Source organism: Amblyraja radiata, chromosome 5 (genome assembly GCF_010909765.2).
Source record: "Amblyraja radiata isolate CabotCenter1 chromosome 5, sAmbRad1.1.pri, whole genome shotgun sequence".
Lineage (NCBI taxonomy): Eukaryota > Metazoa > Chordata > Chondrichthyes > Rajiformes > Rajidae > Amblyraja > Amblyraja radiata.
The window spans coordinates 25,242,440-25,261,498 of record NC_045960.1 but is presented as its reverse complement, the minus strand read 5'-3'; the positions used below and the strand labels follow the sequence as shown (position 1 = coordinate 25,261,498).

At 44.5% G+C, this 19,059-nt stretch overlaps 1 protein-coding gene across 1 annotated transcript in view; it reads right to left on the bottom strand.

Annotated features, from left to right (window-relative positions):
* Window positions 1-1,847: 1,847 nt before the first annotated feature.
* The window catches only part of sh3bgrl2 (SH3 domain binding glutamate rich protein like 2), a 143,020-nt gene continuing 125,808 nt past the window's right edge, over window positions 1,848-19,059 (bottom strand). Inside the window, exon 4 of the mRNA XM_033020811.1 lies at window positions 1,848-2,180. Within this exon, the coding sequence (XP_032876702.1) occupies window positions 2,091-2,180 (90 nt within the window). The 3' untranslated portion in view covers window positions 1,848-2,090. The remainder of the gene's footprint in view (window positions 2,181-19,059) is intronic.

The following is a 19,059-nucleotide window of genomic DNA, read 5'->3' as shown; positions in this document are numbered from 1 at the left end:
CCTTTCAACATCTCCACTGACCTCCTTACCCCTCCTCCACACTGCTTCCTCTCCCAGTTTGACCTGGTCACCCCTACTGAAATCTCCAAACTCATCAGCTCTTCCAAACCCACTACCTGCTCCCTCGACCCTCTCCCCACTCCCCTGCTGAAGTCCTGCCTCCCCGTTCTCTGCCCCTACCTCACTAATCTCTTCAACTCCTCATTGTCCCCTCCGCTTTCAAAACTGCTGCTGTCACACCAATCTTAAAGAAACCTGGTCTTGATCCCTCCTCTCTCATTAACTACTGCGCAATCTCAAACCTCCCCTTTCTTTCAAAAACCCTGGAGCGTATCGTTGCGTCGCAACTTCATTCCCACCTCCTTGCGTATAACCTACTTGAACCCCTCCAATCTGGCTTTCGCCCCCTCCATAGCACAGAAACTGCTCTCCTCAAAGTCCTCAACGACCTCCTCACCTCTGCTGACACTGGTTCCCTCAACATCCTCATCCTCCTCGACCTGAGCGCAGCCTTCGATACAGTGAACCATAACATCCTGCTTACCAGACTTGGGGACCTTGGCATTGAAGGCTCTGCACTCAGCTGGCTCCGTTCCTACCTTTCCAACAGATCCAACTTCATCTCTCTCCATAACCACACCTCTGCTACAGCCACAGTCACTCAAGGCGTTCCCCAAGGCTCCGTACTCTGCCTCCTCCTCTTCATCATCTACATCCTCCCACTTGGTCAGATACTCCGCCAATTCAACCTGGACTTCCACTGTTAATCCGATGGCACCCAGATCTACCTCGGCACCAAATCCCCCACAACCCCCCCCCCCCCCCCCCCCCTCTCCCATATCAACTCCTGTTTGTCAGCTATAAAAACCTGGATGCAACATAACTTCCTCAAACTCAACAGCGATAAAACAGAATTCCTCCTCATAGGCTCCAAATCCACACTCAGCAAAATCAATAACCCCACTCTCACCATCGACGGCACCACTGTCTCCCCAGGCCCGCAACCTTGGCGTGATCTTTGATTCCACCCTCTCCCTTGAGCCTCACATCCGCCATGTCATTAAAACCTCCTTCTTTCACCTCCACAACATCGCCAAAATCAGACCCTCTCTCACACCTCCCGCTGCTGAAAGACTCATCCATGCCTTCATCTCCTCCCGACTGGACTACTGCAACTCACTTCTCCTTGGCATCAGCTCCATCTACATCAACCGACTCCAACTGGTCCAGAACGCAGCCGCCCGACTCATCACCCACACCAAATCCTGGCATCACATCACTACAGTCCTCAAACAACTTCACTGGCTTCCCATCTCCCACCGGATCACCTACAAAATCCTGGTCCTCACCTACAAAGCCCTCCACCATCTGCCCCGCCCCCCCCCCATATCTCACTGACATCCTCTCCCCTACCAACCCTCACGGTCCCTCAGATCCACATCAGCCGGTCTCTCCATCCACAAATCCAACCTCCGCAGTTTTGGGGACAGAGCCTTCTCCAGGGCAGCTCCCAGGCTCTGGAACTCCCTCCCCCAACTGATCCGCAATTCCGTGTCCCTCACCATCTTCCAGTCCCGCCTCAAGACCCATCTCTTCACATCTGCCTATCCTTAGCCCTACGTCCCCCTCCCATTTCATTTGTGCTTGAATTGCCTCATATTGTGTTTTGAATTGAATTCTGTCTTTAATTTGTGTACTAGTCATGTCTCTACTATTTATTTCATTCCGCTTACATGTTTTTCCTCTACTTGCTAAATTTTTGTAAGGTGTCCTTGAGACTCTTGAAAGGCGCCCATAAATAAAATTTATTATTATTATTATTATCTCAAATAAAAGATTGGATTGCATACAGTATCCAGAGTCTTGTACCATAGAACACAATATTGTAAGTGGAGCCTCACCCACATCTTGTGCAGCTGTAACATAACCTCCACATTTTTCTACTCAATTCCCTTACTAATAATGAAGACTGCATGCCAAAAGCCTTCTTTCCCACCCTAAGATAACTTTCTGTAGAAGTTCAAGTGAATCGTGGGTATGTTGAATCTTTAGACTGGTAAGAAAGTAAATACACTGATGTGCTTTCTTGATCACCGCATCTGTGTTACATTCACCCCCTTTCCGGGGTGGGTGATTGCAACCTTCACGTGGTCCACCCTGTTTTGACGAATGCAGTCAACCTGGCGTGCACAAACAAAAGATCAAACAGAACAAGTTGTCTTACAACTTTAGGCTGTGCACGCCATACGCAAGAAGAAGACCTCCTTTCCGCCTTCTGCAGAGACCGTTCCCTCCGCAACTCCCTAGTTAACTCATCTCATCCCACCCAAACCACCCCCTCCCCAGGTACCTTCCCCTGTAACCGCAAGAGAAGCAACACCTGTTGCTATACCTCCTCCCTCGACTGTGGAATTCTCTGCCTCAGAGGGCGGTGGAGGCAGGTTCTCTGGATGTTTTCAAGAGAGAGCTAGATGGGGCTCTTAACAATAGCGGAGTCAGGGGATATGGGGAGAAGGCAGGAACAGGGTACTGATTGGGGATGATCAGCCATGATCACATTGAATGGTGGTGCTGGCTCGAAGAGCCAAATGGCCTACTCCTGCATCTATTGTCCAGGGACCCCGACAGTCCTTTCAGCTTCGGCAGAGGTTCACTTGCACCTCCACCAACCTCATCTACTGTATCCGTTGTTCAAGATGTGGCCTCTTATACATCAGTGAGAACAGACGTAGACTGGGCGATCGTTTCGCGGAACACCTTTGTTCAGCCCGCCTGTACCAACCAGATCTCCCGGTTGCTGGACACTTTAATTCTCCTTCCCATTCCTACACAGACCTTTCTGTCCTCGGTCTCCTCCATTGTCAGAGTGAGGCTAAATGCAAATTAGAGTAACAGCATCTCATATTTTGCATAGGCAACTTGCAGCCAAGTGGTATGAATATTAATTTCTCTCACTTCAGGTGGCCCCCCCGGCATTTTCCCTCTCTCTCACTGTCACTCTTAGTTAGTTACCTAATTGTAGCTAATTGCAAAATTGACCGTTGTGACGGAAATAGTAATAAACATTGAGACTGCCTTGAAAATTAAAAAATGTGATATTCTCAAGATCAGAACTTTAATATTATTGTATTATATGCTGTAAATCCGTAACAGACAGGTAAAGAAATTACAATTTCTAGCAAAAGACCAAGTCTTTATGGAGAAGATCAGTTGCTAGCTGGTACATTGGCATATCATAATCAGTAGCATCATCATACTCCTCAGATTGTAACCAATAAGCAACTCTGTACACCTTGTATTTCCTCAACTTCTCAATTGTGGCATTGTAAACTACATAATTTTGCTCTTCAAACCACACATGACATGCCTTTCTGCCCACTACTTTCCCATTAAGAATGTCCTGTAGATCATCACATTTGGAGTAGTCCAAATTTGGATCATCTCTGCGAATGCTGTCTAAATCAGTCTCTCTTGCTGGGCATTTGGATTGACAATTTTGCATTTCTTCATTGGAGACATCTGTTTAAAATGTTTAAAAATAAAACACTGAACAGCATTAACAGAAACAAGTTATTATTTGCAGTTTTAGAAAAAAAGATAGAAATTTAGCGAATAAACGCTAAAACAAATAGTAAATACCCAACAAAAAATACATATTCATCAGTTTCATCAAATCATTTTGTCTAATCAATTGAATTCATCTAAATTCAATTACTAGATCTAAACATCTATCCATTTCTTAAGAAAAGGCTAAAAAAAAATTAATAGCCTAAGTATCCAAATAACAAATAACAAACTGATCCCATTCACACAAGAATTCACAATATAACATGATTTCAAAATCTCACTTTGTCATGAATGTATATGCCAAATGGAAGGAATTTAATGTTTAGTTCCCATAAATTAATCCAGAAACATCCACTCAAGATAATCAAATTCGTTATTTTTTGCACAATACATCTGACTAAAACTGTACTGTGAATATTTAGTATGAAAATATTGATCATGGATAGACAATAACACAAAATATAGATGATTTAGATGTTCTTTTGACATGATTGTACAAAAAAAAAGAATTTGATTATCTTGAGAGTGGATGTTTCTGGAATGTGATTGATTGGAATGTTGCCATTACCATAAATGTTAAGCCCATATCGGCAGGCAAGACACGGCCGATTCGTATGTGGGCCTGAATAAATCTTTTGCATCATAAGATTAAAATGAAGCCGCACCAAAAAGCAAGATAAATGCTAAATACACGACATACCTTTTGTTTTGTCCTGATATTATGATCCGTGATGTTGAAGGCGTTAGAAGGCGCGTTTAACTACAATGCATCGAATCGATCGTCCAGCAATTTTTTTTAAACCCGGGAACGGAAGCGCGAACGATTTTTCTTCATCAGCTAGCAGCCCGAGGAAATCCCTCTCCGACAACCAATAGAAACCTGCATTTTAATTTAAACCTGATGGTAGGTTTTGTAACAACGCTACTTAAGGGTTAGGTTAGTGTCTAGAAATCACAACACAAGGTTGTCGATCTCTTTCCTGTACATTGTCTCATTGTTATAGATCTGATTGACAACAGAGGTATCATTAGTGAACTTATAGATCTAGTTTAGTTTAGAGATACAGCACGGACATTAACACCATCATACACAAGCCAGGGACAATTTTACCAAACCAATTAACCTTCAAACATGTACGTCTTTGGAGTGGGAGAAAACTGGATTGGAAACCCCACACAGGTCACGGGGCGAACGTGCAAACTCCGTACAGACAGCACCCATAGTCAGGAACGAACTCAGGTCTCTGGCGTTGTTAGGCAGCAACTCTACCGCTGCACCACCGTACCACCTGTTGGTGTTGTACTTGGCCACACAGTCATGGATGCATAGGGAACAGAGCGAAGGTACTTAGCACTCAATCCTGGGGGGTAACAGTGTTGAGGGTCAAGATGTAGGAAATGTGACCAATTTGAATCAACTAAAGTCCATGTGATAAATGAGAGAAGCCTTCACATTGTATAGCAAGGTCAGGTGAGCCATGTTTGTGAAACAAGAACACACCAGTCCCCTTTAAAACACCAGTCCCTTTTGAAACAACAGTCTTGCTCTAAGCTCTTCAGGTTGTTCCTGAGTAATCAAATGTTAGAGTAAGCTGGGGAGATGGGGTGAAATCCACGTTGTTTCTGCTACACCTGGAGCCCCCCCTCCCTCCCCCCGCCAAGATTATGACGTTTCCTTGTTAGTACTCACAGCCCTGGTGACGCTAGGTCTAATAAAGATGGTAAGTTCCTTTGCAATAACGACATTTGACAGGAGACTTTCATGGCTAGAACTAATTACTCTCTCAGCATTGGAACAGATAGGTGGGTAGACGCAATCATAAGTGATAGGAGCAGAATTAGGCCATTCGGCCCATCAAGTCTACTCCGCCATTCAATCATGGCTGATCTATCACTCCCTCCTAATTCCATTTCTCCCTCCTAAACACAATCTCCTGCCTTCTCCCCATAAGCCCGGACATCTGTACTAATCAAGATCATAAACAACTCAGTTAACCATTGTAAGAGGAGCATCATGCAAAATGACGCCATTCTTTGGCCATCTTTTTTTCCCAAATTGTAGGTGGGATTTCAAAGGCAAGAAGAGATAAATGACAAAAAGCAAAGGCACCAGAGGATCACCTACCTGCTTTTGGGGCACAAACAAGTGTATAATGGGAGAATTGTGCATGTACTCTCCACATTTATTATATACTTTTTCCAAACCTATATTAACCTATTTGTACTTCCATCACAGATCACTGAGCAGACAAGAATTGAAATCTGTTTCAGTTGCAGCACAAATTGGAGTTTATCTTCACTAGCCTTCTGATACCACTAGTGTGAAGGAAATGTTGAATAAAAGATAATATTCGAAAGACTATTCACATATCAGCTTTATTTTAATAATAAACCATAAAATAGTAATGGAATCTTATTCACTGAAAATGTGATAAACTCCTGTAAGCTTCTAACCAACCAACCAAATAACTGGCTCAAAAATATTGCAGTACTCCAACCATGATTAAGTGTGATGATAAGAAAGTAGGACTTCAAGGGATGAGGCATCTGCTCTTTTCTTGTGGGTGGCTCATCCGTTGTAATGTTTTCCACCCATAGGAGGATATCCTCTTGTGTAATGGGTCTGGTGGAACTAGGAACCCAGTCATTTCAAGCTCATTTGTGGTTTTGTTGCACCTGGATCACAATGGAAATCTTTGTGTCCCTGTCGGTTAGACTAGTAAATAAATAGACATTTAATTGTGTATTGTTCCTGCTCCTGTTTGCTTCTGCAACATTACTGAGGTACAAATTGGATTGAATTTGAATCAAGTGAATTTGATTCAGATCCACATGTTTAATTGTAGACACAAGGAACTGCAGATGCTTGTTTACAAATTAAGAATCAAAGTGCTGGAGTAACTCAGAGGCTCCGGCAACATGTCTGGAGAATGTGGATGGATGATGTTTCAGGTCGGGACCCTTCTTCAGCCTCTCTAGAACAGCCCTGACCTGAAAAGTCACCTATCGACATTCTCCAGAGATGCTGTCTGACTCATTGAGTTACTCCAGCACTTTGTGTCTTTTTCCAAATATTTAATTGTTGTGATTCGAATGACATCCAATATCCACCTATTAAAAAAAATGCAGTCAATCCAAACAAATGTTTTCCTTCCCAATTATGTTGGCCCTTGAGGCTCAGCAGGTGTTGTTAAGCTCATAGATTCTCATTAACACATTGTAGTAAAATTAGAAACATTAAAAGTAGTTTCACTGAGGATATGAACAATTAAATGAGGCAAGATGCCGGTTTAAAATACATTAGATAAAGAGGACGGGGACCTAGAGAAACGCTGCATTAAGTTTCCTGGATACAATGGCAACCACACTTTAAGAATACTTCATGAATGATAAGGCCCTGAAAGCACAGCACTGTTGTGTACAAGAGTTAATAGGGTGTTTTTCTGAAGAAAGAATGGAAACGAAATTTAGGATTGAAGTGATCACAATCTTTTTTTAAGCGTCTCTCATTTCCTAACGTTACAAATGTAAAATTGAAATGTAGATGGAGTCGACAGTGGGGATACTGGTCCCTGTGATAGACAGGGTTAACAGTTACAAGTCTCTGATATTTCTTGTGGTCTTGGGCAGAGCTGTTGCCAAACCAAGCAGTGATGCAACCCAGTTGTACGCTTTTATGCAGTGCAATTGTTGACGTCTTTAAGAGTCGTTGGAGGCCAAACAAAGGAAGTAGAGGCATTGGTGAACGTTCTTGGCTGCAGCTTCAATGTGGACTAATTGTTGGTGATATTTACATCTCAGAAACTTCAAGCTGTTGACCATCTCCTTTTTGGCACCATTGTTGCTGATTGGGGCATGTACTCCACCTTGCTTCCTGTAGTCAATAAGTAGCTCATCTTCTTGTTGACATGGAGGGAGAGGTTGTTGTCTTGACGCCATCTCACTAAACTCTATCTTTCCCCCAATAAGTATCTTATTGTTCGAGATCCGGTCCACTACAGTTGTATTATCTGCAAACATATAAATGTAGTTAGAGCAGATTTTAGCTGCACAGTCGTGAGTGTAGAGTGAGAATAGCAAGGGTCTGCCACTGCATCCTTGCGGGGAACCGGTGTTGGGTATTATTGTGGAGTATGTTTTGTCACAAGTCGTCACTGTCTGCAAGTAAAGATATTTATGCTGGGGCTTAATGTTGATGCTAATCACCTCTTTTCTCAACGATGTGACTTGAAACACATGACGGAAAGTCAGTAAGTGATTCATGATCTGAAAGAAAATAAGAAGGCTCAGGTCTGTTAAAAAATAACTTCTGGGCAGGTGTAACACTCCATATCATTACAGGAAAGTAAAGGACGTTCTTTTTGGAAGGAGATGAGGAGAAATGTCTTTAGTCGGAGGGTGGTGAAGCTGTGGAATTCTTTGTCACAGAAGGCTATGGATATTTTTAAAAGCAAGGACAATGGAGAACCTTGCGTGGGGCAACAGCCGGGAGGGAGGGGAAGGCCGGGGGGGGGGGGGGGGGGGGGGGGAACAAAGGAGGACCTGGCATGGGTAGGGTTGCCAACTTTTCACTCCCATATATGGGACAAAAGGTAAAAATACAGGACAAATACCCACGGCAATTTGTTGACCGTGGCTGGGTGAATGATGAGTTGGCCCGGGTGCTGGACTGCACACAAAGCCCAGCCGGCAGGGCAGCTGAGGAGTTGTGGCCCGTGCAAAGTCCGGCACCCCATCCAACTCATGAACCGATGATTGGCCACGAGAAGGAGGGGTGGTGGTGTCGGTAGTAAGTGAAGGCCCGAAGGTCCGACAGCTGGCTGGGCTGCCGAACGACGGGGCCACGGGCGAGGTGCTGCTGCTGCACTCCATGGGCTGCACTACATCGGGACGGATGAGGCGGGGCCGGACACGGTGCTCTGACCAGACAGTCCCCTCGACCTGAGTAGTAGCAGTCAAATACGGGATATGGGTGGTCCCGTACGGGACACATCAATTTAGCCCAAAACACGGGATGTCCCGGCTAATACAGGACAGTTGGCAACCCTAGGCAATGGGGTACTTCGTAACTTTGTTGGTGCCCTTTATGTGTCGACTATTTGCATACCCTGGGTATACGAGTAAAGAATTTCACTGTGACTTGTCACATGTGACAATAAAGCATTAATTCAACCGAATGAATTTCCCTCCTCTTTGGTTCTCTGGTCTTTGGGGGACGAGCAGGGCCCGGGCTGAGTGGCTTCTCCTCTACAGACCGTGGCCCACCAGGTCTTCTGGGTGAGCTCCCAATCCGTGGAGGAACGCCAGGCCTGCCGTCGGGTATGATCGCGGCTTGCTGGGATCCTCCCACTGCGCAGCACCAGACTACTTCAGCCTTTGCCCCAAGGCTTTTCATCAACTCACATCCTCCTAAATAAACCTGTCCTACGCCTCTGTCAAGACTGTCTTTCAAGCACTCTCCTCCAAGACATGCATTTCAGTAGTTGCTTGCCACCATCAAGAGGTGGCATCCATCCATTCACTATCTCACACAACACACAAAAATGCTGAATGCAACGCAATAGGATCCGTGATGTTTCTAGTGAGAAGCTGCATCTGTGTGTTGTGTGATACCATGTGCTTTATCATCTGATAAACTCCGTACAAAATCATGAGGAGAATAGATTGGGTGAATGTACAGTTTTATCCAGAGTAGGGGCATCAAGTTTAAGGTGAGAGGGGGCAAGATTTAATAGGAACCTGAGGGACAACCTTTTCACTCAGATGGTGGTGGGTTTATGGAAAGAGCTGCAAGAGGAGGTAGTTGCGGCAGATACTATAACAACATTTATAGGAATCTGAGACAGGTACATGGATAGGAAAGGTTTTGAAGGATATGGGCCAAACACGAGCAAATGAGACTAGCTTGGATGGGGCAACTTGGTTGGCGTGGACGAGTTGGGCTGAAGGGCCTGTTTCCGTGCTGCATGACCCTATGACTCTGAGTGCTCATGAGTGCATCTGCATATTATTTTTAATGTTGCAGTGACAGTTTAATCAGCTGTATTTTTCCTTCCTTCATCTGCTCGTTCAAATTACATTCCCCTTGCTCTACTCCCTTGTTTCCATCGATGTATTTCCCAGAAGAGCATGATTATAAAGGAACATCCGTCTGCAAAGCAACCGTGAGTCTCATGTGGTTCAAACCGTAACCAGAATTGCTGCAGGGTATTTCACCAACACTAATTAATCCTATCCTTCTAATCTTGTTTTAAGAGTCAAGTCAATAGCGTTTTATTGTCATAAATCCCAGATAGAACAGTAAAATTCATACTTGCAGCAGCACAACAGCCTATGTAAACATATGTCTTAAGGTTGATGACATAAATCACATTAGAATAAAGGGACTGCCCCACTTGGGCGAACTAATCCACGAGTTCTGACGAGTTTGCCCTCGACATACTCACAGCATGGTCGACACGAGGTCCTAGGAGGTCTTTGTAACTCTCCCTCTTGCTCGAGAGTAGTCCCCGCGTACTCGAGGCCTCAGCTAGGTCGCGGCGTATTTTTCAACATGCTGAAAAATGCCCGCGAGTAAAAAAAGGTCGCCATGGAAAAAATCGATTCTTTTTTTACTCGTAGGTTTAGTCGAAGTAGGTCGTAGTAGGTTGGCATGTTATTCATAGGTAATCGAGGGTAGTCAAAGGTAATCGTAGGTAGTCGAAGGTAGTCGTAGATAGTCTTCAACATAGTTGAAGGAAGGTCGAAGAAGCTCGTCTTCACTCTCCACTATTCGGTGTCCAATTTACCCGAAGCTAGTCGAAGCTAGTCTTCAACATAGTTGGAGGAGGTCTTCAACATGACATTTTTTTCAAACTCTCCTAAACTCTTCTAAGCTCGCCAATTTGGTCACCGCAGTGGGACAGCGCCTTTAGACATCATAAAAATCCCTTTGAATATGTTTATGCACGCCAGAAAAATTGCAAATGCACAGAGAGCATTATCTTTGTACTCACATTGGGCACAAAACTGGATCAAGACCATTTCTAGATACAACTTATTTCCATCTTGGTACAGAGGGAAATAACAGTAAACATATTCACAGTTATTATTTTTTATATGCAGTTCTAATCAATGAATGGAATAAGATAATTGTTAGAGCCGAGGAACCACACAGCTGGGACACAGCCCCAGTTGTCCAACTTATCCATTTAAGCTATTCACATTTTCCTGCATTAGGCCCACATCCCTCTGAACATTTACTATCTGCGTACCTGTCCAAATGTCTTTTAAATGTTTAATTGTACCTGCCTCAGTTACTTCTTCCAGCAGCTCGTTCCATACACCCACCACCCTCTGAGTAAAAAGTTGCCCCTCAGGTTCCTATTAAATCTTTCCCCACTTATCCTCAACCTGTAACCTTTAGTTCTTGATTCCTTTACTTTGGGGAAAAAAGACTCTGTGCATCTACCCTATCTATTCCTCTCATGATTTTATACACCTCTATACACCCATCAGCCTCTGGTGCTCCAAGGAATAAAGTCCTCACTTTTCCAACGTCTCTCTATAGTTTCAGGCCCTCGAGTCTTGGCAACATCTTCGTAACATCTTCCTGCACCCGTTCCAGCTTAATGGCATTTTTCATATTGTAGCGTAACCAAAACTGAACACAATACTCCAAATGTGGCCTCACCAACATCTTGTACAGGTGTAACATAACGTCCCAACCTCTATATTCAATTCCCTGACTGATGAAGGCCATTGAGCCAAAAGTTGGCATCATCAATCAGCAGAATTCATTGTATTTGATTTTAGCAATTGCTTACGGATATTAAATCTGTTTTTCCCTCGCCTGTTGATTCCAATAATTGTGGCTCAGTTGATATCACGCTTATCTTTGTGTTAGAAGGTTGTAAGTTCAAGCCTCACTACAGGGGCATGAGCGGAGAACTGTCATTTGAAACCTCTGTTTGTCGCTACCAAGAGTTTTGGTGACATGATACAAGGTAGTACTGAACGTCTTTCATCGATGACTGAACCAAGCTTAGGAATGACTGTGCTAAATAACATTTATTAGGGCAGCACAGTGGCACAGCAGTAGAGTTGCTGAGAAGGGAGTGGCGGCGCCTAATGGCAGCGGCTCGACTACAGTCGTCTGTCTTTTATTTTTATTTTTGTCTTGTTAAATGTATGTCTTGAGTTAGTTTTTATTTTTTTTTTTAGCTGTGTATATGTGGGGGGTGGTGGGGGGGATGTGGGGGAAACCGTTAATCTCTTCCCTGTGCGGGGACCCGACTATTCCCTGTCAGGTCTTGGATGACGTTGGGCCTAACATCGTGGAGCCGGCGGCGACCTCCGGCCGGGACTAACCTGGGGGCCCCAGTTGCAGAGCCTGCAGAACTGACATCGCGGAGCTGGCCAACTTCGGAGCGGGAAGAGCTGTGGTGGCGTGCGGCTGCGACCCGACCTTTGGAGTTCGGAGGCACCGGCCGCAGACCCGGTGGACGGGAACATCGGGAGCTCGCAGGTCCCTGGTGGGAGACCGCTTTTCCGAGCTCCGCAACGGCGACTTCTCCCGCTGGAATCGCGGGTTTAAGGACATGGAGCCGGGGCCTAACATTGCCCGGCGTGGCTTAAACGGCCTCAGGACTTACCATCGCCCGCCGGGGGCTTTAACATCGGAGCCCCAGTTCTCCTCGACACTGCAGTTGGACTGCTGGACCACGGGAGAAGGAACAAAGGGAAGAGATAAAGACTTTGCCTTCCATCACAGTGAGGAGATGTTGGAGTCTCACTGTGATGGATGTTTATGTAAACTGTGTTAAGTGTGGGTCTTGGATTGTTTTGTAATGTAAAAAACTGTAGAAATGGAATGTCGTTCAAACCTAGGTTTGAATGACAATAAATAGCATTCTTCTATTTTACCCGGGTTCGATCCTGACTACGGGTGCTGTCTGTACAAAGTTTATATATTCTCCCTGTGACTGCGTGGGTTTTCTCCAGGTGCTCCGGTTTGCTCCCATACTCTAATGACGTACAGGTTTGCAGGTTAATTGGGTTCAGTAAAATTATAGATTGCCGCTAGTGTGTAGGATAGCGTTAGACTATGGGGTGATCGCTGGTTGGCGCAGACGCGGTGGGCCGAAGAGACTATTTCTGTGCAATGTCTCTAAAGTTTAAAGTAATGTCAACATTTCCAGTTAAAGTAGCACAGCTGACTTTTTGTTAAATGTTAATCTCCCTGACAACCATTATTCATAATCTTTCAAAGTCATAACAGAGCACACTTGTGGAAGCATTAATTAATTGAATGATACAGCATGAAAACAGGCCCTCAGGCTCACCAAGTCGACGCTGACTATCCATCACCCAGTCGCACTAGTTCTATCTCATCCCACTTTCTCATCCACTCCCTACACACTAGGGGCAATTTACAGATGCCAATAAACCTGCAAACCCACAAGGCAATGATAAAACACAGAGGAAGCAGAATCTTTTAACATTTTTTACAGCAGATGATACTTGATCAACAGGTAGAGAGGAATGTGCAGTTGAGGTTGCAATCAGATCAAGGATTATCTTACTTTCTAACAGGGCATGTTTGAAAGACAATGTGGCCCATCATGCTGCCAGTTCATATATAGCATATACATAGAAACATAGAAAATAGGTGCAGGAGTAGGCCATTCGGCCCTTCGATCCTGCACCGCCATACAATATGATCATGGCTGATCATCCAACTCAGTATCCTGTACCTGCCTTCTCTCCATACCCCCTGATCCCTTTAGCCACAAGGGTCACATCTAACTCCCTCTTAAATATAGCCAATGAACTGGCCTCAACTACCTTCTGTGGTAGAGAATTCCAGAGATTCACCACTCTCTGTGTGAAAAATGTTTTCCTCATCTCGGTCCTAAATGATTTCCCCCTTATCCTTAAACTGTGACCCCTTGTTCTGGACTTCCCCAACATCGGGAACAATCTTCCTGCATCTAGCCTGTCCAACCCCTTAAGAATTTTGTAAGTTTCTATAAGATCCCCCCTCAATCTTCTAAATTCTAGCGATTACAAGCCGAGTCTATCCAGTCTTTCTTCATATGAAAGTCCTGACATCCCAGGAATCAGTCTGGTGAACCTTCTCTGTACTCCCTCTGTGGCAAGAATGTCTTTCCTCAGATTAGGAGACCAAAACTGTGCGCAATACTCCAGGTGTGGTCTCACCAAGACCCTGTACAATTGCAGTAGAACCTCCCTGCTCCTATACTCAAATCCTTTTGCTCTGAATGCTAACATACCATTCGCTTTCTTCACTGCCTGCTGCACCTGCATGCCTACTTTCAACGACTGATGTACCATGACACCCAGGTCTCGTTGCATCTCCCCCTTTCCTAATCGGCCACCATTCAGATAATAGTCTACTTTCCTGTTTTTGCCACCAAAGTGGATAACCTCACATTTATCCACATTGTACTGCATCTGCCATGCATTTGCCCACTCACCCAGCCTATCCAAGTCACCTTGCAGCCTCCTAGCATCCTCCTCACAGCTAACACTGCCCCCCAGCTTCGTGTCATCCACAAACTTGGAGATGTTGCATTCAATTCCCTCGTCCAAATCATTAATATATATTGTAAATAGCTGGGGTCCCAGCACTGAGCCTTGCGTTACCCCACTAGTCACTGCCTGCCATTGTGAAAAGGACCCGTTTACTCCTACTCTTTGCTTCCTGTCTGCCAGCCAGTTCTCTATCCACATCAATACTGAACCCCCAATACCGTGTGCTTTAAGTTTGTATACTAACCTCTTATGTGGGACCTTGTCGAAAGCCTTCTGAAAGTCCAGATATAACACATCCACTGGTTCTCCTTTATCCACTCTACCAGTTACATCCTCAAAAAATTCTATAAGATTCGTCAGACATGATTTACCTTTCATAAATCCATGCTGACTTTGTCCAATGATTTCACCACTTTCCAAATGTGTTGCTATCCCATCTTTAATAACTGATTCTAGCAGTTTCCCCACTACCGATGTTAGACTAACTGGTCTGTAATTCCCCGTTTTCTCTCCCCCTCCCTTTTTAAAAAGTGGGGTTACATTAGCTACCCTCCAATCCTCAGGAACTACTCCAGAATCTAAAGAGTTTTGAAAAATTATCACTAATGCATCCACTATTTCTGGGGCTACTTCCTTAAGTACTCTGGGATGCAGCCTATCTGGCCCTGGGGATTTATCGGCCTTTAATCCATTCAATTTACCTAACACCACTTCCCGGCTAACCTGGATTTCACTCAGTTCCTCCATCTCATTTGACCCCCGGTCCCCTGCTATTTCCGGCAGATTATTTATGTCTTCCTTAGTGAAGACAGAACCAAAGTAATTATTCAATTGGTCTGCCATGTCCTTGTTCCCCATGATCAATTCACCTGTTTCTGACTGCAAGGGACCTACATTTGTTTTAACTAATCTTATTCTCTTCACATATCTATAAAAAATTTTGCAGTCAGTTTTTATGTTCCCTGACAGTTTTCTTTCATAATCTATTTTCCCTTTCCTAATTAAGCCCTTTGTCCTCTGCTGGACTCTGAATTTCTCCCAGTCCTCTGGTAGGCTGTTTTTTCTGGCTAATTTGTATGCTTCATCTTTTGTTTTGATACTATCCCTGATTTCCCTTGTTATCCACGGATGCACTACCTTCCCTGATTTATTCTTTTGCCAAACTGGGATGAACAATTGTTGTAGCTCATCCATGCAGTCTTTAAATGCCTTCCATTGCATATCCACCGTCAACCCTTTAAGAATCAATTGCCAGTCTATCTTGGCCAATTCACGTCTCATACTCTCAAAGTTACCTTTCTTTAAGTTCAGGACCCTTGTTTCTGAATTAACAATGTCACTCTCCATCCTAATGAAGAACTCAACCATATTATGGTCACTCTTGCCCAAGGGGCCACGCACAACAAGACTGCTAACTAACCCTTCCTCATCACTCAATACCCAGTCTAGAATAGCCTGCTCTCTCGTTGGTTCCTCTACATGTTGGTTTAGAAAACTATCCCGCATACATTCCAAGAAATCCTCTTCCTCAGCACCCTTGCCAATTTGATTCACCCAATCTATATGTAGATTGAAGTCACCCATTATAACTGTTTTACCTTTGTTGCACGCATTTCTAATTTCCTGTTTGATGCCATCCCCAACTCCACTACTACTGTTAGGTGGCCTGTACACAACTCCCACTAGCATTTTCTGCCACTTAGTGTTTCGCAGCTCTACCCATATCGATTCCACATCCTCCAAGCTAATGTCCTTCCTTTCTATTGCGTTAATCTCCTCTCTAACCAGCAACGCTACCCCACCTCCTTTTCCTTTCTGTCTATCCCTCCTGAATATTGAATATCCCTGGATGTTCAGCTCCCAGCCTTGGTCACCCTGGAGCCATGTCTCCGTGATCCCAACTATATCATAGTCATTAATAGCTATTTGCGCATTCAACTCATCCACCTTATTACGAATGCTCCTTGCATTGAGACACAAAGCCTTCAGGCTTGTTTTTACAACACTCTTACCCCTTATACAATTATGGTGAAAAGTGGCCCTTTTTGATTTTCGTGTAGAAAAATAGAAGGTACACAAAAATGCTGGAGAAACTCAGCGGGTGCTGCAGCATCTATGGAGCGAAGGAAATAGGCGATGTTTCGGGCCGAAACCCTACTTCATAGAAAAATAGATGCAGGAGTAGGCTATTCGACCCTTCGAGCCAGCACCACCATTCAATATGGTCATGGCTGATCATCTAAAATGTACCCCGTTGCTGCTTTCTCCCCATATCCCTTGGTTCCGTTAGCCCTAAGAGCTAAATCTAACTCTCTCTTGAATACATTCAGTGAATTGGCTTCCACTGCCTTCTGTGGCAGAGAATTTCACAGATTCACAACTCTCTGGGTGAAAAAGTTTTTCCTCATCTCAGTTCTAAATGACCTATCCTTTATTCGTAAACTGTGACCCCTGGTTCTGGACTCCCCCAACATCGGGAACATTTTTCCTGCATCTAGCCTGCCCAATCCCATAAGAATTTTATATGTTTCTATGATCCCTTCTCATCCTTCTAAATTCCAGTGAATATAAGCCCAGTTGATCTATTATTTAATCATATGTCAGTCCCGCAAAATTATGAGACCCTAACTGCACACAATACACCAGGTGAAGTCTCACCAGGGCCCTGTACAACTGCAGTAGTACTTGCTCCTGTACTCAAATTATGTCGCTGTGAAGGCCAACATGCCATTTATTTTCTTCACTGCCTGCTGTACCTGCATGCTTACTTTCAGTGACTGATGTACAAGGACACCCAGGTCTCGTTGCACCTCCCCTTTTCCTAATCTGATACCATTCAGATAATAATCTGCCTTCCTGTTCTTGCCACCAAAGTGGATAACCTCACATTATCCACATTATACTGCATCTGCCACGCATCTGCCCACTCACTCAACCTATCCAAGTCATCCTGCAGCCTTATAGCATCCTCCTCGCAGCTCACACTGCCACCCAGCTTTGTGTCATCTGCAAACTTTGAGATTTTACATTTAATTCCTTCATCTAAATCATTAATATATATTATAAATAATTGGGGTCCCGGCACTGAGTCTTGCGGCATCCCACTAGTCACTGCCTGTCATTTTGAAAAGGACCCATTAATTCCTACACTTTCCCTCCTGTCTGCCAACCAGTTCTCTATCCATGTCAATACCCTACCCCCAATACCATGTGCTCTAATTTTGCACACTAATCTCTTGTGTGGGACATTGTCAAAGGCTTTTTGAAAGTCCAGATACACCACATCCACTGGCTCTCCCTTATCCTACTTGTTACATCTTAAAAAAATTCCAGAAGATTAGTCAAACATGATTTCCCCTTCATAAATCCATGCTGACTTTGACCGATCCTGTCACAGCTTTCCAAATGTGCTGTTATAACATCTTTAAAAATCTACTCAAGGATCTTCCCCACTACCAATGCAAGGCTAACTGGTCATAATTCCCTGTTTTCTCTCTTCCTCCTTTCTTAAAAAGTGTGGTTACATTAGCTACCCTCCAGTCCACAGGAATTGATCCAGAGTCTATAGAACATAGGAAAAAAGCATAGGAAAATGATCACCAATGCATCCATGATTTCTAGGGCCTTGATTATTCTGGGATGCAGACCATCAGGTCTCCAGTCCCAACATTGCCTTCAGTCCCAACAGTTTACCTAACACCAATTACTGACTAATGTGGATTTCCTTCAGTTCCTCCCTCCCACTAGATCCCTGCCCCCCTAGTATTTCTGGGAGATTGTTTGTGTCTTCCTTAGTGAAGACAGAACCGAAGTACTCGTTTAACTGGTCTGCCATTTCCTTGTTTCCCGTTATAAATTCACCTGTTTCTGGCTGAAATGGATCTACATTTGTCTTCACTATTCATTTCCTCTTCACATATCTATAGAAACTTTTACAATCAGTTTTTATATTCCCCGCAAGATTTCATTCATGCTCTATTTACCCCCCTCTTAATTAATCCTCCTCTTTGAGTTCTAAATTTCTCCCAGTCCACCAGTTTGCTGCTTCCTCTGGCCAATTTATAATAATAATAATAATAATAATAAATTTTATTTATGGGCGCCTTTCAAGAGTCTCAAGGACACCTTACAAAAATTGAGCATGTAGAGGAAAAACATGTAAGGGGAATGAAATAAATAGTAGAGACATGACTAGTACACAAAGTAAAGACAGAATTCAATACAAAAGACAGTATGAGGCAATTAATGCACAGATGAAAAGGGACGGGGACGTGGGGCTAAGGATAGGCAGAGGTGAAGAGATGGGTCTTGAGGCGGGACTGGAAGATGGTGAGGGACACGGAATTGCGGATCAGTTGGGGGAGGGAGTTCCAGAGCCTGGGAGCTGCCCTGGAGAAGGCTCTGTCCCCAAAACTGCGGAGGTTGGACTTGTGGATGGAGAGGAGACCGGCTGATGTGGATCTGAGGGACCGTGAGGGTTGGTAGGGGGAGAGGAGGTCAGTGAGATATGGGGGGGCCAGATGGTGGAGGGCTTTGTAGGTGAGGACCAGGATTTTGTAGGTGATCCGGTGGGAGATGGGAAGCCAGTGAAGTTTTTTGAGGACTGGAGTGATGTGATGTCAGGATTTGGTGTGAGTGATGAGTCGGGCGGCTGCGTTCTGGACCAGTTGGAGTCGGTTGATGTAGGTGGAGCTGATGCCAAGGAGAAGTGAGTTGCAATAGTCCAGTCGGGAGGAGATGAAGGCATGGATGAGTCTTTCAGCAGCAGGCGGTGTGAGAGAGGGTCTGAGTTTGGCGATGTTGCGAAGATGAAAGAAGGAGGTTTTAATGACATGGCGGATGTGAGGCTCAAGGGAGAGGGTGGAATCAAAGATCACGCCAAGGTTGCGGGCCTGGGGAGATGGGGAGACAGTGGTGCCGTCGATGGTGAGAGTGGGGTTATTGATTTTGCTGAGT